The sequence below is a fragment of the Somniosus microcephalus genome, chromosome 30 (genome assembly GCF_052327205.1).
Source record: "Somniosus microcephalus isolate GS21.2 chromosome 30, FLI_Smic_1.0, whole genome shotgun sequence".
Taxonomy (NCBI): Eukaryota; Metazoa; Chordata; class Chondrichthyes; order Squaliformes; family Somniosidae; genus Somniosus; species Somniosus microcephalus.
Window position 1 is genome coordinate 26232175 of NC_141016.1, and position 23060 is coordinate 26255234.

Sequence of the window (23060 nt, forward strand, 5' to 3'; positions counted from 1 at the left end):
AATCCCACCATGGCAGCTGGGGAATTTAAATTCAGTTCATTAAATAAATCTGGAATAAAAAGCTAGTGCCAGTAATGGTGACCATGAAACTATCGGATTATCGTAAAAACCCATCTGGTTCACTAATGTCCTTTAGGGGTCGAACGGGGCTGTCACGGTGTCGTAGCAGGCAGGCCAGCAATCAGTGCACCAACAGATTGCTAGGAATGCTGAGGCACCACCCCTAGGGAGTAGCAGTGGGTCAGTGGAGCAGGAACATGCTGTCCTCTCTCAGGATGACAGCATTCCTGCTCCCACCACTGCCACTCCACCATTGTCCTTGCAGCTGCCCGTCAGCCAGCCAGCCCAGGCTGCTCCCACACATGCCGAGGTGGTGCAGTCTACAGCCAGGCCTTCCAGGCCCAGAGCTGGTCGAGGTCGTCCTGAAAGGCCATCTGAAGTCTCCCGCACAAACGATAGGCAAAATGGAAAAGGAGGTGGGGTAGTCCTGATAATAAAGGATGAGATAAAGACAGTAGTGAGAAAGGATCTTAGCCCAGAAAATCAGGATGTAGAATCAGTATGGGTGGAGCTAAGAAATAACAAAAGGACAGAAAACACTGGTAGGAGTAGTTTGTAGTGGGATGTTTTTTAAAATTTTATTTAAATTTAAAGTAGTGTTTTGGCAGCCCATACTTTTCATGAGTTTGACAGCTCTTACTGTCAAACTCATGAATGAAGTTTCCCTTCCCCTGATTGGCTGCAGGGTGCTCACCTGATCCCAGCCGGCACATCGCACTAACTACGCCGCTGGCTCAGGTAAGCACAGCGCGCCGACATCTGAACCGGGCCAGTGACAGGAAATGCGAGCAGGCCCGGGCTTCAGATGTCAGCGCGCAGGGTGAGTGCACATCGGGGGCTTGCACACGCGGCAAGCTCCCGATCCTAATTTCAGGGCCAATATATCCAAGTTTGCCGAGACAAGTAGGTGGGAAAGTAAGCTGTGAGAACGCAAAGAGGCTGCCTGGGGATAAGTGATTGGGCAGTGAGGTGGCAGACGGAGCATAATGTGGGGAAGTGTGCAATTATTCACATTGCTAGGAAGAATGGGAAAACAGAATATTTTTAGAAGGTGAGAGAGTGCTAAATGTTGGTATTCAGAAGGATTTGGGAGTTCTTGTACACAAATCACAGAAAGTTAACATGCTGATACAGCAAGCAATTAGGAAGGCAAATTTTGTTTGCTAATGCTCCTCTGAAGCAACTTGGGATGGTTTATTACATTAAAGGTGCAATATAAATACAAGTTGTTAACTTTTATTGCAAGGGTTTGTAGTATAAGAATAAGGAAGTCTTGCTGCAATTATATAGGGTTTTGGTGAGACCACACCTAGAGTACTGTGTACATTTTTGGTCTCCATACCCAAGGAAGGATAAGAACATAAGAAGTAGGAGCAGGAGTAGGCCATACGGCCCCTCGGGCCTGCTCCGCCATTCAATAGGATCATGGCTGATCCGAACCTAGACTCACGTCTACTTCCCTGCCCGCTCCCCGTAACCCCTAATTCCCTTATCAGCTAGGAAACTGTCTATCTCCATTTTAAATTTATTTAATGTTGCAGCTTCCACAGCTCTCTGGGGTAGCAAATTCCATAGATTTACTACCCTCTGAGTGAAGAAGTTTCTCCTCATCTCAGTTTTGAAAGGGCAGCCCCTTATTCTAAGATTATGCCCCCTAGTTCTAATCTCACCCATCAGTGGAAACATCCTCACCGCTTCCACCCGATCAAGCCCCCTCACAATCTTATATGTTTCGATAAGATCGCCTCTCATTCTTCTGAACTCCAATGAGTAGAGTCTCAACCTACTCAACCTTTCCTCATACGTCAACCCCCTCATCTCTGGAATCAACCGAGTGAACCTTCTCTGAACCGCCTCGAGAGCAAGTATATCTTTTCTTAAATATGGAAACCAAAACCGCACGCAGTATTCCAGGTGTGGCCTCACCAATACCCTGTATAACTGCAGCAAGACTTCCCTGTTTTTATACTCCATCCCCCTTACAATAAAAGCCAAGATTCCATTGGCCTTCCTGATCACCTGCTGCACCTGCATACTAACCTTCTGTGTTTCATGCACCAGGACCCCCAGGTCCCTTTGTACTGTAGCACTTTGCAGTTTCTCTCCATTTAGATAATAACTTGCTCTTTGATTTTTTCTGCCAAAGTGCATAACCTCACACTTTCCAACATTACATTGCATCTGCCAAATCTCTGCCCACTCACTTAGCCTGTCTATGTCCTTAGAGGCGGTGCAACAAATGTTCACTGGATTGATTCCTGGGATGAGAGGGTTGTCCTATGAGGAGAGATTGAGTAGATCGGGCCGATACTCTCTGGAGTCTAGAGGAATGAGAGGTAATCTCATTGAAACTTATAAAATTCGAAGGTGGCTTCACAGGGTAGATGCTGAGGGCCTGCCTCCACTGGTTGAAGAGTCTAGAACTAGGGGGCACAGTCTCAGAATACGGGGTCGGACATTTAGATCTGAGATGAGGAGCAATTTCTTTACTCAGAATCTTTGGAATTCTCTACCCCAAAGGGCTGTGGATGCTCAGTCGTTGAGTATATTCAAGACTGAGGTCAATATATCTTTGGGCACTAAGGGAATCAAGGGATATGGGGATGTGGCAGGAAAGTAGATTCGGTGTAGAACTTCAGCCATGATATTGAATGGTGGAGCAGGCTCGAGGGGCCGCATGGCCTATTCACAGAATCACAGAATCACAGAAACCCCACAGTGCAGATAGAGGCCATTTCGGCCCATCGAGCCTGCACCGACACATATCCCACCCGATCCCCGTAACCCCTACACCAACACATATCCCACCCTATCCCCGTAACCCCACGTATTTAATCCCCCTAACACTAAGGGTCAATTTATCATAGCCAATCAACCTAACCCGCACATCTTTGGACTGTGGGAGGAAACCGGAGCACCCGGAGAAAACCCACGCAAACACGGGGAGAATGTGCAAACTCCACACAGACAGTCGCCCGAGGCTGGATTCGAACCCGGGTCCCTGGTGCTGTGAGGCAACAGTGCTAACCACTATGCCATTCCTGCTCCTATTTCTAATGAGTAGTACCCTTTACCTTTACTCTCTGCTTTCTGTCACGCAGCCATCTAGCTATCCATTCTGCTACATGCTCCCTGACTCCGCATGCTCTGATCTTATTCATTAGCCTATTATGTGATTAGGAATACGGATAATGTGACAATAGATAGGTATCCAGTACATAGTTTGATCTGTTTACGCCTCCCCTTATTTGTACAGCTTTTTAACTCCCCCACATTGTGATAACCGACGCAAACAGCAATCGGCTGTGACATGTTGGAACAAGTCAGTTCTGCTTGTTCTGCTGGTAACACAGTAACAAGAATAATAACTCCTTTAAAATAAATGTCAGTATACATAATAATCAAAGGATACAATGGTATTTGTTTTCTGGGTGCAAAATGTTGGTGCAGTATGAAGGGAGCTTTACTCTGTGTCAAACTGCTGTACTACACGTCCCATCAAACACTCCCAGGGCAGGTACAGCATGGGTTAGATACAGAGTAAAGCTCCCTCTACACTGACCCATCAAACACTCCCAGGGCAGGTACAGCACGGGTTAGATACAGAGTAAAGCTCCCTCTACACTGTCCCATCAAACACTCTCAGGGCAGGGACAGCACGGGTTATATTATTAGCTCATGTCGATGGGGTCCTCAAACTGCATCGACAGTCAAGCCGCAGTACAACAGCAACATCAAATATTACAGGGAATAATTTCAGAGGAGAACACTATGATTAGAACTGTAAAATATAAATGCTTCCTGTAACAAGTGATCGCGGGTTCTTTAATGCAGCCACCATCGCTCACCAACGCTGCCACCGTCAGTCAATGGTAACAAGTTTTGCAACATAATCGAACAAAACTATCTCATACCTAATCTTTACAATACAATATAAAAAGCAAATGCCCTTGGCTTAAATGTGGAATTACCCACACACAGAGTAATTGATACTTACTACAGTCAGAAATCTAATCTAGGGCTTCAGATGAAAAGTTATAAAGTACTGAAGCAGTGCTTTCCTGGATTATGGCGTTGTTTGAACTCCTTAATTAGATCTCCACTTGGCTTCACCCTCGGGCATCCATCCATTCATCTCAATGTAATTGCTTCTTCCTCGATAGTCACTTTAGCCCTTCCCTGTAGGCACTATTGCATTATCTAAATTTTGTCTGTAATCCTCTCATCTCTGACCAAGCATAAATTAAGACAGTTACACTGCTCGGGCGATAGTTATAAGACCAGACCGATATTCCCCTGTTCCCTTCTTGAGCAGAGTCGTAACCCGACCGGGATTCTCTTCTCCTCTGTAGCTTTACCTCTAATACTGACCATTTACAATCACCTGAAAAGAAAGACTTGCATTTCTATAGCGCCTTTCACAACCACCGGACGTCCCAAAGTGCTTTACAGCCAATGAAGTACTTTTTGAAGTGTAGTCGCTGTTGTAATGTGGGAAACGCGGCAGCAAATTAGTGCTCAGCAAGCTCCCACAAACAGCAATGTGATAATGACCAGATAATCTGTTTTTTAGTGATGCTGATCGAGTGATAAATATTGGCCAGGACACCGGGGAGAACACCCCTGCTTTTCTTGAAAATAGTGCAATGGGATCTTTTACGTCCACCTGAGAGGGCAGGCGGAACCTCGGACCTATACTTAAACTGGTCTTGTAATCGGTACTATCTCAAAATGTGACGTTGTTTAACGTTGTATAACAAGGTCAGCGAAGATAAGTTTGATTGGCTATTGTCAGCTTGATGAGTTTAGACTGGAGGGAGATGAGGCCGATCAGCCATGAGCAGCTTACCTGAACAGGCTAATTTCTTTAAGAGACAGGACATTGTCCAGAGATACAGTGACTAAGATAAGGTGGACAAATGTAGGAAGTCACACAACACCAGGTTATAGTCCAACAGCTTTATTTGAAATCACAAGCTTTCGGAGCGCTGCTCCTTCGTCAGGTGAAGTGAAGAGATGCATAAAGACACAGCTTATATAGTCAGAGAACACTGCCAGATGATTACAGGTAATCTTTCTAACTGCCCTTTATCACACCTCGGCAGAGAGATAATCACAGCAATCAAAGGTGTGAATGGTGTCCAAACAGGTCAGTCAGGAAAACACTGAGGTGGGGTCACAAGGGGTCAAATGTTGCAGTTAGAAAGATTACCTGTAATCATCTGGCAGTGTTCTCTGACTATATATGCTGTGCTTATATGCATCTCTTCACTTCACCTGATGAAGGAGCAGCGCTCCGAAAGCTTGTGATTTCAAATAAAGCTATTGGATGACTTCCTACATTTGTCCACCCCAGTCCGACACCGGCATCTCCACATCATAAGATAAGGTGGGTCGACTATGAGCAGCTTATCGCAACAAAGCATTCTTACTAAAATCTTTTACAGACATTACTTAGGACTACAGCATTTTAGTTTTAATTATTTCATTGCCAGGCAGCATAATTAAAATTATATGTACACCATATCCTCATTGGCTCTTGCTCGACTCTTTCTTGACCTGTCTATTCTTACACTCTAACCTGTAACCTCTCTCGATCGCCACCTTTCTCGATTTTATCGATAATATGATCCTTGGCCCCATGAGAATTCCTCTTGTTCCTCCTGAAGTTCAAATACATCAGACCACGTACCCTCCCTGCTCCCTGCATCCGGTGTTCAAAATAAGATTCAACGCATTGTGTCCTACTCCGTCTCATTCTTACCCAGGACCTCAACACTGTGGAACTCCTCACCTTCGGCTGTCTGACCTTCCTTCTACAATCTACACCATTTCAACCCCAAGCTTGAAAAAGAAAAGAAAGACTTGCATTTATATAGCACCTTTCATGACCACCGGACGTCCCAAAGCACTGTTATAATGTAGGAAACGCGGCAGCCAATCTGCGCACAGCAAGCTCCCACAAACAGCAATGTGATAATGACCAGATAATCTGTTTTAATGATGTTGATTGAGGGATAAATATTGGCCACGACACCGGGGAGAGCTCCCTGTGCTCTTCTTCAAAATAGTGCCATAGGATCTTTTATGTCCACCTGAGAGAGTAGATGGTGCCTCGGTTTAACGTCTCAGCCGAAAGACGGCACCTCCGACAGTGCAGCACTCCTTCAGCACCGCACTGGAGTGTCAGCTTAGATTTTTGTGCTCAACTCCCTGGAGTGAGACTTGAACCCACAACCTTCTGACTCAGAGCGCGAGGGTGCTGCCCACTGAGCCACAGCTGACACTAGGCTTGGCAACATCTAACAACAACCTGTATTTATATAGCACCTTTAACATAGTAAAACGTCCCAAGGCGCTTCACAGGAGTATTTTAAGACAAACAATTTGACACCGAGCCACATCAGGAGAAATTAGGGCAGGTGACCAAAAGCTTGGTCAAAGAGGTAGGTTTTAAGGAGCGTCTTAAAGGAGGAAATAGAGGTAGAGAGGTGGAGAGGTTTAGGCAGGGAATTCCAGAACTTAGGGCCTCGGCAACAGAAGGCAGGCGGCCACCAATGGTTGAGCGATTAAAATCAGGGATGCTCAAGAGGGCAGAATTAGAGGAGCGCAGATATCTCTGGGGGGTTGTGGGGCTGAAGGAGATTACAGAGATAGGGAGGGGCGAGTCCATGGAGGCATTTGAAAACAAGGATGAGAATTTTGAAGTTGCTTAACTCGGAGCCAATGTAGGTCAGCGAGCACAGGGGAGATGGGTGAACGGGACTTGGTGTGAGTTAGGACATGGGCAGCCGAGTTTTGGATTATCTCAAGTTTACGTTGGATAGAATGTGGGAGGCCAGCCAGGAGTGCGTTGGAATAGTCAAGTCTAGAGGTAACAAAGGCATGGATGAGGGTTTCAGCAGCGGATGAGCTGAGGCAAGGGCGGAGACAGGCAATGTTACAGAGGTGGAAATAGGCGGTCTTTGTTATGCTGCGGATAGGTGGTCGGAAGCTCATTTCAGGGTCAAATATGACACCAAGGTTGCGAACAGTGTGGTTCAGCCTCAGACAGATGTTAGGGAGAGGGATGGAGTCAGTGGCTAGGGAACGGAGTTTGTGGCGGGGACTGAAAACAATGGCTTCGGTCTTCCCAATATTTAATTGGAGAAAATTTCTGCTCATCCAGAACTGGATGTTGGACAAGCAGTCTGACAATTTAGAGACCGTGGAGGGATCGAGAGGAGTGTTAATGAGGTAGAGCTGGGTGTCGTCAGCGTACATGTGGAAACTGATGGTGTGTTTTCAGATGATGTCGCCAAGGGGCAACATGTAGATGAGAAATAGGAGGGGGCCAAGGATAGATCCTTGGGGGACACCAGAGGTAACGATGTGGGAGCGGGAAGAGAAGCCATTGCAGGTGATTCTCTGGCTACGATTAAATAGATAATATTGGAACCAGGCGAGTGCAGTCCCACCCAGCTGGACGACGGTGGAGAGGCATTGGAGAAGGATGGAGTGGTCACCCATGTCAAAGGCTGCAGACAAGCCAAGAAGGACGAGGAGGGACAGTTTACCTTTGTCACAGTCACAAAGGATGTCAGTTATGACTTTGAAGAGAGACATTTCGGGACGGAAACCTGATTGGAGGGATTCAAACATGGAGTTGCGGGAAAGATAGGCATGGATTTGGGAGGCGACAACACGTTCAAGGACTTTGGAGATGCAGAGAGGGTCGGTGATGGCTGCCCCACTGCCAGCATCCACAGGGTCAGCGCTGGGGGGGTGGGATGAGTTGGACAGGGAGGAGATTGGCAAGATTTGTCCCCAGTGGGCGCGCTGGACGGGAAGGTCAGCGAGAGAGTAGGATGGGGCAGTTGGGGTTGCTACTTGTAAGGAGGCAGCGACGAGTGCCTCGATGGGCCCTTCGTAGGATGCCAAGAGAGGCACAGAGGGAGGCTGTGGGCTTATCTAAGAGGGAGTCAAGCCTGGGACGGTGGCAGGAGAGTAGGAAAGTCGAAGAGTAATGAAGGATTGGGGTAGGGATTTGGGAGGGCAGAGTATCCGAAAGAGGAGAGATGAAAGGAGGCATGACGACAGGAGAGAGCAATCAGGGAGGGGTAGAGAGAAAAGGAAAAGGGGGAGAAAAAGTGGAAAAGCATTGAATAGCTCGGGTCTGGAGCGACAGCCAAAGTGCGCACGCGAATGGACACGGGAAAAGCTCAGGTTACATAGGCCTGTTTAAATGTAATAATTAATGGAATACATATTTCCTGGTAGCAGGGAATAGGTTGGGGACAATAGTAGGGAGACCACGGTCAAAGTCAGAGGTCCCATGGAGGGACAAAGCCGAGGTAAGCAGGATGGGGCCGGCACGGAGCAACCTCAAAGAAAGGGGGATGTAATGATCAATAACATGTCATTCTATAGTGGACACTAGGTGGAGCCGTAGAGCTGTGTAGAGCTGCATATAGCTGTATGTATAAGACTACACTACCCAGCTGTATGATATTAAGACTACATTACCCATGAGGCACTGGGCTACCCACAAGGCAGCAGTCAAGATGGAAGCCTCTACAGATACAGTACCTAGTCCACATGTGCTCAATAAAGTAACTAGCAAAAGCTAGCAGTGTTCATAATAAGAATGTCTATTTATTAATGAACATAAGATGGTACCAGGGTGGTGAAGATCTGCTGAAAATTGTGAAAAGCGACATGGAGAATTTGAAGCCACCAGAGCGTTTGAAACTCACAGAAAAAATTGACTACAATTGGCAGACTTTTAAACAACAATTCGAACTCTACATTGCAGCCATCGGATTCGGTACGAAGCCAGACGCAAGGAAGATAGCGTTGCTGCTCACGGTTGCAGGCCCACAGGCGATAGAGGTATTTAATACATTTGTATTTAATCCAGCGGAGAACAGAGAAAAATTAGAAGATGTGCTAAAAAAATTTGATGCACATTGCTCTCCCAAAAAGAATGAGACCTATGAAAGATACATCTTCCGTTCTCGGACACAGCAACAAAATGAGACTTTTGATAGCTTTATAACTGATCTGAAACTGAAAGCACAGACATGTAATTTCTCTGAGCTGAAATCATCCATGATTCGTGACCAGATTGTGTTTGGTATTCATAATAAAAAAGTCAGGGAACATCTGTTGAGAGAAACCGAACTAAATTTGGAAAACGCGGTGAAAATATGCCAAGCCAGCGAGCTAGCTCGAAACCACGCGAAGACTTTCAGTGAAATCAATAATGATGCGATTGTAATGAGTGATAATGCTGCTGTCGGTGCTGTGTCCTATAAGGGGAAGAAACATGGGCAGAACAGAAATGAAAAGCAATCGGAGGATGAAATTTTTAATTGTAAACGCTGTGGTTACAAACACCAGTTAAGACAATGCCCAGCGTTTGGAAAAATGTGCACAAAGTGTAATGGAAAGAATCACTTTGCCAAACAATGCTTTTCAAAAGTACAAACTAAGAAAGGGCAACGAGTTAATGTAATTGAGGACACTGATTTAAGTGAGACATTTTTTGTAGGAATGGTGTCATGTGACAATATCAAAAAGGATACAGAAAATGTGCAGCCCTCGGAAATGGACAATGCTGAACATAAAGTTAATGCAGTAAAAGAGGACAAATGGATGATCCCACTGCAGGTAAATGGAGCATTAGTTACCTTGAAACTAGACACTGGGGCAAAAGCAAACTTAATCAGTATGAGTGACATTAATAATATGAAAGAAAAGCCCAAAATACAGAAAAAGTCAGTACTACTGAAGGACTATAATGGACAGAAAATAGATAGCTTAGGTGTATGCAGACTTAAAGTGACAGTCAAAGACAAAGTGCATCATCTCATGTTTTCCGTTGTGGCTGAAAGGCTTGATTCACTACTGGGTGACAAAGCTTGTGAGGACGTAGAACTGGTCAAAAGAGTCTACTGTATAAACTGTGCCATAAGCAGACCAGATGACTCGGTGGATTCTGTAGTGAATAATTTCCAGGATGTGTTCAAAGGATTTGGAGTTCTACCATTCACTTACAAGATCCAGCTAAAGCAGGATGCTCAGCCAGTGTACATGCTCCACGAAGAGTTCCAGCACCCCTGCGTGACCGGCTCAAGAATGAACTGGACAGAATGACCACACTAGGAGTCATCAGGAAAGTCGAAGAGCCAACAGACTGGGTTAACTCCATGGTATGTGTAAAGAAAAAGAACAATGATCTAAGAATATGCATGGATCCAAAGGACTTAAATGCAAACATAAAACGTGAACACTACCAGATTCCCAAGCGAGAAGAAATCACCAGTGAAATGTCAGGTGCCAGATACTTTACAAAGCTCGATGCCTCACAAGGATTTTGGCAACTAAAACTGGATGAAGAGAGCACCAAATACTGTACCTTCAACACACCATTTGGCAGGTATTGTTTCCTCAGAATGCCTTTCGGGATAATATCTGCATCTGAAATCTTTCATAGAGCGATGGAACACATAATTGAAGGTCTGGAAGGAGTGTGGGTCTATGTTGATGACATCATCATCTGGGGCTCCACACTGAAAGAACACAATGAGAGGCTGACTAAAGTGCTGCAGAGCATACACCGGAATGGACTGAAGCTCAACAAAGCCAAGTGTCAGTTTGGCGTCCAGGAAGTCACTTTCCTAGGAGATAATCTATCTGGTAAAGGAATAGAGCCAGATATGGAAAAGGTAAATGCCATACTCAAAATGCCCCGACCCACTGACAAAAAAGGAGTGCTACGCATCATGGGGATGATAAACTTCATTGGAAAGTTCATTCCTAACTTGTCAGCCAAGACAGCCTGTCTGCGAGACCTGCTACATAAAACAAATGAGTTTGCATGGACAGAAAGACATGAACAAGAGTGGATAAACCTCAAAACAGTGCTGACAACCACACCTGTACTCACCTTCTTTGACCCAACAAAAAGAATCAAAGTGTCAACGGATGCATCAAAAGATGGCCTAGGTGCGGTCTTGCTACAAGCAGAGGGTGAAGATTGGAAGCCTGTTGCCTATGCCTCCAGGTCTATGACTGATACTGAGTGTCGATACGCCCAGATTGAAAAGGAATGTCTAGGCTTGGTAGTTGGACTAGAAAAGTTTCATGGCTACATATATGGACTTCCCACCTTCACAGTTGAGACAGACCACAGCCCTCTGGTTGCCATCATAAAAAAAAACCTGAATGAGATGTCTCCAAGGATTCAACGACTCATGATGAAGCTGCAAAGATATGACTTTGAACTGATCTACACACCAGGCAAATACATAGTGTTAGCAGATGCACTATCCCGAGCACCCACAATGAGTCATGTGAGCTCTACTGAAGAAGACGTGGATGTTCATGTGAGTATGGTCACTGCTGCGCTGCCCGTGTCAGACACAAAATCAAAGCAAATAGCAGAAGAAACAGTAAAAGATACAGGCCTAGAAATTGAGTGGGGTTAGCGCCCAATTAGCGGCGCTGGAGGGCATTGCGCTGGAATTATAGCCGTTTCTGAAATTGACTTGGGCCTTACCATCGGTGTTAGCCGGTAGCGCTGCGCCGGCACCGATGACGTCATCAGTGTTGCCGTGGTAACCCGGCCCCAAGCCCAAATTCAGTTGCGCCCGCCTCGCCCGTGGCAGGCGCAACCAACGATTGTGGAAAGGGTTCTTACACGCCTTTGCGCCGGCGCATAAAGGTGGAGCGGCGGCCGGCCGCGTTCCCGGCGGCCGCCTGCCCGCACCTCCCTTCCCGGACTCCTGCATCACCCCCCCCCGCGGCCCTGATGTGTGTGTGCTGCGAGCCCGGCACTTCCCTGAGGTGCCGGGCTCAGATGTCGGGGGAATCCGCCAGTCAGTTGTCGGCTGCAGGCAGCTCCTCCTTAACAGAAGGAGGAGGCCTGCAGTTCCCCAGCCTGCCGCACCGCATCGGGTGCCGCAGCGGGGGATTAGCGCCGGAAAACCCAATTGAACGCCCGTTTTGAGGCGCTAAAACCCTCCTTTAGCGCCCGCCGCCGTCTGGGCCCGGCGCAACCGAATTTTCGTCGGGCGCTGCCGCATTAACGCTGGCGCAAAATTTCTGGCGCTACAGCCCTGGCGAACCCACAACCCAATTTCTAGGCCACAGTATTACAAACAGTAATAGAGAACATTCATCATGGTTGGCCAAAAGGTTCCTGTCCAAAATATTTTCACATAAGGTCAGAATTGAGTGTCGCAAGTGGACTATTACTAAAACAGAACAGGATAGTCATTCCACAGGCTCTACGTCAAGACATGCTCAAAAGGATTCATGAGGGACACCTCGGAATTGAAAAATGCAAAAGGAGAGCAAGAGACGCTGTTTATTGGCCTGGCATAAATAAGGACATTGAGAACATGATAGGCAAATGTGAGACCTGTCAGAAACACCAAAACAAACAAGCAAAGGAACCAATGATAGTAGCTGACATACCAACAGCAGCATGGCAAAAGGTTGGTATGGACCTTTATCATTTAAATGGTAAAGACTATCTAATAGTGATTGATTACTATTCTAACTATCCTGAGATGGCGCTGCTCTCAAGCACCACAGCAAGCAGTGTCATAATGCATGTGAAATCCATCTTCGCCAGACATGGAATTCCCAGGATTGCCGTTAGCGACAATGGTCCGTGCTTCAACTGTAAGGAGTGGCAACAGTTTGCAGCACATTATGACTTTCAGCACATCACATCCAGTCCTTTGCATGCTCAGTCAAATGGTAAGGCAGAGAAAGGTGTTCAAGTTCTCAAGCAGCTACTGAAGAAAGCGACAGAAAGCAAGTCTGATCCTTATCTCGCCCTGCTGAGCTACCGAGCCTCACCTTTCGACTGTGGTTCTTCACCTGCTGAACTACTAATGGGTCGCAAGTTGCGCACCACGCTACCCTGCTGTGCAAAAGAACAGCAAAGTGAGGAACTGAGACAGAGACTTCAACTGTTAAAGCTGAAACAGAAATCATACTATGACAAGTCATCCAAAACTCTAAAACCATTGACAAGGGATGATGTTGTCAGGATTGAAGATCCACACGTGAAGTAAAAGAGCCTGATAGACTTAATCTTTGAGTACAATGTAAAGCTTTGAAAATGTGTTGACTGTTTTGAAAATGTTTATGTTTACAGAGCACTAACAAAAGTGTTACTGATATTATATTTATTGTCTTCTTGAAAGTTGATTGATATTGATTTTGTTAAACCTCAAAGAAAGGGGGATGTAATGATCAATAACATGTCATTCTATAGTGGACACTAGGTGGAGCCGTAGAGCTGTGTAGAGCTGCATATAGCTGTATGTATAAGACTACACTACCCAGCTGTATGATATTAAGACTACATTACCCATGAGGCACTGGGCTACCCACAAGGCAGCAGTCAAGATGGAAGCCTCTACAGATACAGTACCTAGTCCACACGTGCTCAATAAAGTAACTAGCAAAAGCTAGCTGTGTTCATAATAAGAATGTCTATTTATTAATGAACATAAGAAGATTGGAGGGATTTGAACAAGGAGTTACAAGTGAAATGGGTATGGAGCTGAGAGGTACTGGCACACTCAAGGCTCCTATAGAAAGAAAGCTTGGAGAGGGGGCCGTTAGTTGGAGAGAATGGATGTGTCAAGAATGTTTTTTTTAGGGGGGGTGGTCAGGGGTTGATAATGGCACTTTTGAAAGGAAGAGGGACAACACCCAAGGAAAGGGAGTAGGAATATGGGTCTCGGGGAAGAGATGAACTTGGAGGGGTGGAGGGAGAAACTGCTAAACGGTGAGGGTTCAGGGCTAGAGGGGGTGGGAACCTGAGCAGAGGTCAGAGGTTGGGGGCAAGAGGAAAGGGAGGGAGCGGTGGAGGAAGTGGCACAGACAGTCTTGACCTTGTAGATGAAGAAATTCATAGCTCCTATTGTTATAAATCTAATCACCATGAAGAAACGACTCATGAAATAACACTGGACGGCCAGCTGGTGGCGCCGTCCAAGGAGTATAAATACTCGGGTGTGGGCCCAGCTTGCTCAGGGACATTTTGTAAGACAGGAACTAGTGAAGTACAACTAGACCTCCATGTTCTGAAACAAGTTGATTGAAGCCTTGCTTTATACTCGAACCAAGTGCGTAGTGAGTTTTATTACGTCACCTATTTTAGTACCTGACTGAAGGAATGCTGCTTTGTTAGAAGCTTTGTCCTGGAGGGGAGATGTTAAACTGAGGCCATGTCTGCCTTGTTCTGGTGATTACGCTGAAGCCTAAATATCCCATTGACGCTAAGTGATGAAGAACAGGGGCTTCTCCTGGTGTCCTGGCCAATGTTCTTTCCCTAAACAACATTACCATAAACAGATGAAATAGTCATCATCGGATGTTGACAAGTCGCTGGACGGCAACAGTGATTCATTTTAGGCAAAATGCTTTGCGATATTTATAAGCGACGACCTTGATAACTGCAAGTCTTTTCATCCTTTTTCAATTATTTTGGAGGAAGCATTGTTAAGAGTCACGTTGTATAAATAAGTATAATTAAAGGTATCTGTATCTGGCAAGCGTCTTTAGGGACTGATGTGTCCATAGAATGCAATGTCCGCTGATTAACGAATATGACATTTGAGCCACTCAAAAGACACAAACAGTGACAATGCCCTTCAGTCCCTCCAACAAAATCCCATTGACAAAATAAGCATCTGAATTCTTTTCCAAATTTCCTTCCATGTTGGTTCCTCACCCATCCTATCATATACCCCTAAAAATAAAGTTTACAATGCAAGAAAGACATGAAAATGCAACAGTTCTGAAAAGTACAATCACCAAACACACTGGCCCGTATTCTCCGATCGCAGGCCTGCCACAGGCGGAGGGCTGCGATCTGGAAAAATCTGCGCCCTTACCCGAGGGCTCCCGGGACGCACACGCTTCCGCTCCTGGGCCTCTCCAAACTCCAGGTGCGCAGGGCCCACGTATCCCAGAGGCGCAGGTAGTTCGCAGCATCCCTGGGATCACGTGGGCCATGGGGAGCCAATCACAAAAGGGAATCTCCCTTCATACATTTGACAGGAAGACCTGTCAAATATATGAATGGAGATCAATGAAAAAACACAGTAAAATTTTAAATAATTTTTTTTTTAAATCACATTTTTAAAATGACTTGAAATACATAGATACATAGAAGATAGGAACAGGAGTAGGCCATTCAGCCCCTCGAGCCTGCTCCCCCATTCAACGAGATCATGGCTGATCATCCAAATTCAGTACCCTGTCCCTGCCTTCTCCCCATAGCCCTTGATCCCTTTAGCCTTAAGAAATATACCCAACTCCTTCTTGAATATATATAATGAATGAATTGGCCTCCACTGCCTTCTGTGGTAGAGAATTCCACAGGTTCACCACTCTCTGGGTGAAAAAATTCCTCCTCATCTCTGTCCTAAATGGCTTACCCCTTATCCTTAGACTGTGACCCCTGGTTCTGGACTCCCCGACCATCGGGAACATCCTTCCTGCATCTAAAATTACAATAAATTAAATATTTTAAACAAAAATTTAATTTTTGGAAAAAAGTAATTAAAGTATTTACAGGGCTAAAAATAAACTTACCTTTTTTTTAAAGTATTTTTAAATGATAAATCAGTGAAATTTTTAAATTTTTTTTAAACTTTTTTCAACTCTTATCCTGGTAAAAGCTGGCCTTATGCCTGCTTTTACCAGGCGTAAGAATTGTAAGGGTTTTCTGTGGGCGGAGGGTCTCCAAAAAGCGGAACTATCCGCCCGCAGAGGCCCTTCTCCAGGGCAGCTGGAGGATCTGATCGGAAATGCCGGTTTTCAGCGCATGCGCAGTGCACAGCGCGTACCCACCCATAGGGACCGGAATATCCGGCCCAATCATAAATGTACCAGTCCCATTTTCCAATAACTCCAGCAGCTTGGCCCTACGCAGGCCTTGCCTTTCTCAGACCAGAGACGTTCTTTTAATTTGGTGTCATTGAGGAGCCTTGCGTTTATATAACACCTTTAATGTAGTAAAATGTCCCAAGGTGCTTCACAGGAGCGTTATCAGGCAACATTTGACACTGCGCCAAACAAGGAGCTATTGGGACAGGTGATCAAAAGCTTGGTCAAAGGTTTTAAGGAGCGCCTTAAAGGAGGAGAGAGAGGCGGAGAGGTTTAGGGAGGGAATTCCAGAACTTCGAGCCTTGGCAGCTGAAGGCACGGCCGCCAATGGTGGAGCGACAGCAATCGGGGATGCGCAAGAGGCCAGAATTGGAGGCGCGCAGAGATCTCGACCAACTCTTTATAACTGCAAAAAGGTGGGGGGTTTTGATGGCATTTTTGCTAACCCCTATGACAAGTATTCACAACATCACATTCTTGCAGAATTCAGCAATTTGTTCCACAGCTAGTTTGGGTGAGAGAGCACGAACAGCAACGGCAACATATGGGGCAGCGTGCTTTTTGCCCCATTTTTGGAGTTGGCATCAGTCAGTTGGGCGCTCCCAATGTTTTTAACAGCTCTGCATTTACATAAGCTCAGTGCCCTTGTGTGTCATTTTTCAGGATTCTGCATCTGAGGCTGGTTAATGTTGGCTGCACACAGGTGCCCAGCTCTCCCTATCCCTGGCCACGTCAAAACTCACTCCCCAACCTCTCGTGACCACGTTCGCAGGCTCCAGGCTTTGCTGCTCCATCTCAGGCCTGGGTTCTGCCGCTCCCTCCCAGGCGCATGGCATGTATGTGTACCAGGCACGACGCCAAGAGAGAAGACCAAGGGAACAGACAGAAAAGAAAAGAAGCAAAAAGAGATGCAATATTAAAGAAGATGGGGGAGGGGCGGGGTGGGGAGTGGGGGGTGGGGCCGGCGGGGAGAGAGGTGAGAGAGAGAGCGGTAGGGAAAATGAGAATCAATGGACAAAGTTGAAGCAGAGAAATAAAAGAATATAAAAGGAAGTATGGTGGGGAAAGAAAGAAAGACTTGCATTTCTATAGCGCCTTTCACGACCACCGGACGTCCTAAAGCGCTTTACAGCCAATGAAGTACTTTTTGAAGTGTAGTCACTGCTGTAATGTAGGCAACGCGGCAGCCAATTTGCGCACAGCAAGATCCCACAAACACCAATGTGATAATGACCGGACAGTCTGTTTTAGATTATGGAGAAATGAATGAATAATCAAAGATAGAGAAGTGGAGGCAAAGTGAAGCAGAGGTGACAACGAGATAAAGTGCCGGAGGCAGGCATACAGACAACGAAAGAGGGAGTAGAAGAGAAAGGACTGCGCAGAACGAGAGAGAAGCAGACAGTTACAGGGAGAGAGTCACTTTTTTGTGAGGGATGTCACAGGATCAGCCATTCCATGTCACACTGTTATAGGGCTGGTAGCTCCATCACAGCCCAAACCTCAGTCCACTGGCAGGGATAGTGAACTGTGCACTCACTACCACAGCAACCGGGAGGTGTAATCTATAACAACAATTTATATAGGTCCTTTAATGCAGTAGAACGTCCCAAGGTGCTTCACAGGATTATTATAAGACAAAAATTTGACACCAAGCTGCATAAGAAGAAATTAGGGGAGATGAGAGGCAGGTTTTAAGGAGCATCTTAAAGGAGGAAAGAGAGGTGGAGAGGTTTAGGGAGGGAATTCCAGAGCTTAGGGCCTAGACAGCTGAAGGCACGGCTGCCAATGGTGGAGCGATTACAATCAGGGATGCTCAAGAAGTCAGAATTAGAGGCGTACAGATATCTCGGAGAGTTGTGGGGCTGAAGGTGATTACAGAGATAGGGAGGGGCGAGGCCATGGAGGGATTTGAAAACAATGATGAGAATTTTGAAATTGAGGCGTTGCTTAACCGGGAGCCAATGTAGGTCAGCGAGCACAGGGGTGATGGGCAAATGGGACTTGGTGCGAGTTAGGACACGGGCAGCCGAGTTTTTGATGACCTCAATTTAATGTAGGGTAGAATGTGGGTGGCCAGCCAACTATACAAACCCACCGACAGTACCATATGAGAATCACTGGGAATTATGACATAATCAAGCTTAAGGAATGCAAAAAATAATGGCCCGTAATTTCCAATAAGAGGCTTCCTGTGTGCGAATGTCTCCTATCGGAAAAAAGTCTACACACTTACCTGAGGGCTCCCGATGTCCGGACACTTCCGCTCCTGGGACTCTCCACAGTCGAAATGCGCAGGGCCCACGTGTCCCAGGGGCGCAGGCAGTTCGCAATCGTCCCTGGGATCACGTGGGCCATGGGGAGCCAATAGGAGAAGGGAATCTCCCTTCATACTTTTGACAGATAGACCCGTCAAATATATGAATGGAGATCACCCCAAAAAGACACTAAAACATTAAATACATTTTTTTATCACGTTTTTAAACTGAGTTAAAATTACATTCAATTTAATATTTTAAACAAAAATTTAATTTTTTTGAAAAAAGAATTAATGTTTTTTACGGAGCTAAAAATAAACTTACCTTTTTAAAAATTATAAATGATTGAAAAAAAAAATTATTTTTACTTTTTTTCAACTCTTATGCGGGTAAAAGCAGGCCTTACCCCTGCTTTTACCAGGCGTAAGATTTCTAAGAGTTTTCGGCGGGCGGAGGTGCTGCAGAAAGCGGAACTCTGCCCCCGCAGAGGCCCTTCTCCAGATCGGAAATGCCGGTTTTCAGTGCATGCGCTTGGCATGCCTGAAACCGGCATTTCCGATGTCCCTATGGGTGTGTACACAGCCCGTACACACCCATAGGCATCGGAAAATATGGACCAATATCTTAGCTGCTGTTTCGATGTTAAGTAAGCAGCCATTTTATTTTTTGATTATGTTAATGTGAAAACCAGAAAATCTAACGATACGATGGGATAGAACCAGGAGTCACAGTCTAAGGATAAGGGGTAAGCCATTTAGGACAGAGATGAGGAGGAATTTCTTCACCCAGAGAGTGGTGAATCTGTGGAATTCTCTACCACAGAAGGCAGTTGAGGCCAATTCATTAAATATATTCAAGAAGGAGTTGGATATAGTTCTTAAGGCTAAAGGGATCAAGGGATATGGGGAGAAGGCAGGGACAGGGTACTGAATTTGGATGATCAGCCATGATCGCATTGAATGGCGGAGCAGGCTCGAGGGGCCGAATGGCCTACTCCTGCTCCTATCTTCTATGTTTCTATGATAGACTTCTGTGAGGGTTCCCCCACAAGAGGGAAGATGTGCAGAAACTCTGGAGAAAAGATGCAAAATCATGATACTTTTTCTTCAGGTTTCTGTTGAAGTTACAGAGGAAGATCGGGAGAATAGTTGCGGACATCGCTGGCAAAACAAGCAAATTCCAAGGGGGTTAGAACATAATCAAAGGACAACTAAAAGACAAGACTCAGCCCTTTCAAATCAGCGTGCAGGTGTTTAGAAGCATGAAAATGATGCTGGAAAGTGGTCGTCAAACTTTACCGTGTGGTGACCCTCCTGAACACCCTGATATACACCTGCCGCCCCACCCACCACCTCCCCCACCCCCCAAACAGGCAATGGCAGCTCGTTACAGGAAAACAGTGCTTGCATTGCAGAATTTCTTTGCTGAGTGCATAGCAACAAAACTAACATGCTAGTAAGCTAATAAGTACAGAAAGCAAACAGATAACCAACAGATAACTAATGATAACAACAGAAAATGCTGCAAACACTCAGGTCAGGCAGCATCTGCGGAGAGAAACAGAGTTAACGTTTCATCAGAACGGGAAAAAGTTAGAGATGTAACAGGTTTTAAGCAAGTGCAGAGGCAGAGAAAGGGGGGAGGGGAGGAAGGAACAAAAGGGACAGTCTGTGATAGGGTGGAGGGCAGGAGAGATTAAATGGCAAAAGGGATGATGGAGTGAGGCAAAAGGAGATAGTACTGGGACAAGTAAAGAAAGAAAAGGTGGGTCTAGAGGAGGTGTAAATGGGAATAGCAGAATCATCAACAGCTACTGTCCAAAAAAATGGGAGCAGTGGTTATGATCTGAAATTGTTGAACTTAATGTTGAGTCTGTTAGGCTGTAAAGTGTCTAATCGAAGGATGAGGTGCTGTTCCTCGAGCTTCATGAGAACAGTATAGGAGGCCGAGAACGGAGAGGTCAGCATGGGAGTAGGGCAGAAAATTTAAATGACAGGCGACCGGAAGCTCAGGGTCACCCTTACGGACTAAACGGAGGTGTTCCGCAAAGCGGTCACTCAATCTGCGTTTGGTCTTCCCAATGTAGAGGAGACCGCATCGTGAGCAGCGAATACAGTATACTAAATTGCAAGAAGTACAAGTCAATCGCTGTTTCACATGGAAGGAGTGTTTGGGGCCCTGGACAGGGGAAAGGGAGCAGGTAAAAGGGCAGGTGTTGCATCTTCTGCACTTGCACGGAAAGGTGCCGTGGGAGGGGGAGGGGTGCTATGGGTGATTGAGGAGTGGACCAGGGTGTCGTGGAGGGAGCGGTCCCTTTGGAATGCTGAAAGGGGAAGGGGCGGGGAAGATGTGTTTGGTGGTGGAATCACGCTGGATATGGCGGAAATGGCGGAGGATGATCCGTTGAATATGGAGACCGGTGGGGTGGAAGGTGAGCACAAGGGGAACCCTATCGTGGTTCTGGGAGGGAGGGGAAGAAGTGAGAGCAGAAGTGCGGGAAATGGGATGGACACAGTCGAGGGCCGTGTCAACCACGGTGGAGGGGAATCCTCAGTTGAGGAAAAAGGAAGACATATCGGAAGCACTGGTGTGGAAGGTGGCATCGTCAGAACAGATGCGACGGAGATGCGGAAACTGGGAGAATGGAATAAATATCTGATGACCTAGCCCAGTCCCTGGGAACTTTCTGTTGACTCTCTGGGATTTGGAGGTCCCAGTTTGAAAACCTGGGACCTCAGGCATTTTTCAAGTATAACTGGGAATAAGAAATATGGATTGATCTAAATCACAGTAGAAAGAAATTCCACCCAGCGGGAATGTTAGTGGGAAAAGACTGTAAACACTGGAGCAATTTAGAGTGAATACAAATCTACAATCACCATAAGCATAAGCGGTCATCCAGTCTCAAGTGACGCCTTCTTAATAAACTTACAGCGATCCAAGTTACCTTCGATGGGATTACTCCAAGTAATATGATTTGTCACTAGCGAATATCAGTAATGGTGGCCATGAAATTACTGCATTGTTGTAAAAACCCATCTGGTTCACTAATGTCCTTTAGGGAAGGAAATCTGTCACCCTTACCCGGTCTGGCCGATATGTGACTCCAGACCCACAGCAATGTGGTTGACTCTTAACTGCCCTCTGAAATGGAATGCAAGCCACTCAAGTTGCATTCACCACCACCTCAAGGGCAATTAGGGCTGGGCAATAAATGCTGGCCTTGCCAGTGACGCCCACGTCCCGTGAATAAATAAAAGAAGTAGATATACATTATTTATATTAAATTGGTGCATTGAATCTCCAGCTCTCGCAATAGTCACGAAGGTGACTGAGGGTTCAGTTGGGTTGAAACATAGAAGATAGGAGCAGGAGCAGGCCATTCGGCCCCTCGAGCCTGTTCCGCCATTCAATGAGATCATGGCTGATCATCCAAATTCAGTACCCCGTCCCTGCTTTCTCCCCATATCCCTTGATCCCTTAGCCTTAAGAAATATATCCAACTCCTTCTTGAATATATTTAATGAATTGGCCTCTACTGCCTTCTGTGGTAGAGAATTCCACAGGTTCACCACTCTCTGGGTGAAGAAATTCCTCCTCATCTCTGTCCTAAATGGCTTACCCCTTATCTTTAGACTGTGACCCCTGGTTCTGGACTCCCCCGCCATCGGGAACAGCCTTCCTGCATCTAGTCTGTCCAGTCCTGTCAGAATTTTATAAGTTTCAATGAGATCCCCTGTCATTGTTGGGTTTGGAAAGAATGGAGCCAAAAGCTTGGAAAATCCCTTACCTGTCCACACTGATCATGCACAAAGTCATGATAGAAGCGGTGCAGCACACGACATCCATGGCGATGAAGATATCACAGAAGACTTCCCCGAAAAGCCATTGCCCTCCGGTGAGATCGGTCACAATCACGAACGGCATGACCGCCACGGCCACCGACAGATCGGCCCCCGCCAGCGAGCCCAGCAGGTAGTTGGAGGGTTGTCTCAGCTTCTTCACCGCGCACACCGAGACCACGGCCAGGATGTTCCCCACCACCGTCCCGGCGCCGATCAGGGTCAAGATCGCCCCAATAAGGACCTTCCCCGAAGGGCTGAGAGCCAGCACCTGCCCCTCGCAGCTGCTGTTGCTCGCTGGGGTCAACCCTGACATCCTGGCCCCAAGGCAAGATCCCAGAAACTCGGAAACATCACCCACACTCCAAGCGCGAAGCCAGCCAGCTGTAAGATCTTCAAATTGCAGCCCTTGTTATTCCCAGTGCCCGTGTGTGTGTGTGTGGGATTTCCCCAGTCCATGTAACTGACATGTCACCTCTGCCCTCCAGCAATCACACGGGTCAATTTCAAGGGTCTGGAAGTCTGAAATTGACCAGGAGTTCCTGTTCCACCAAAACTCCGGACCCTGACACCAAACTTTCAGGACAGCGACCGACCGTCTTCTCACAGTCACAGAGAAAGTGATTTGGAGTCACAAGCCGTTGCAGAATCCTGTGCACAGATATTGGGAGGGAAAACATAAAGAGCAGCTTCGCTTCACAGGCTGCAGGGACTGTGCGAGGGAAGTAACTGGACGCTGTCCCCCTGCACTCACTCACTCTGCCAACTGAGATACAATAACACGTGACGAGCAACTCAAATCATTAACCAGCTCACAAGCGTCACCCCCCAAGAGGTAAAAGACAACCTTCCGTTTAACAACTACAGCCAAAAAAAATCAACGTTTTAAAGTGATGTTGCAAATCCCTATTAAGGTCAGAATGACTCCTCTATCGAGAAATGTCATGGCTGCTCTTGGAAGGCACAGCACAAGCCAAGCCTCCCAGAAATTGCAGTGCAT

General features: G+C 46.4%; 1 protein-coding gene across 1 annotated transcript in view; it reads right to left on the bottom strand.

Annotated features, from left to right (window-relative positions):
* The window catches only part of LOC147098034 (5-hydroxytryptamine receptor 7-like), a 32099-nt gene extending 9259 nt beyond the window's left edge, over window positions 1-22840 (bottom strand). The window contains exon 1 of the mRNA XM_085971248.1: window positions 22009-22840. Within this exon, the coding sequence (XP_085827374.1) occupies window positions 22009-22376 (368 nt within the window). The 5' untranslated portion in view covers window positions 22377-22840. The remainder of the gene's footprint in view (window positions 1-22008) is intronic.
* Between the last annotated feature and the right edge of the window lie 220 nt (window positions 22841-23060).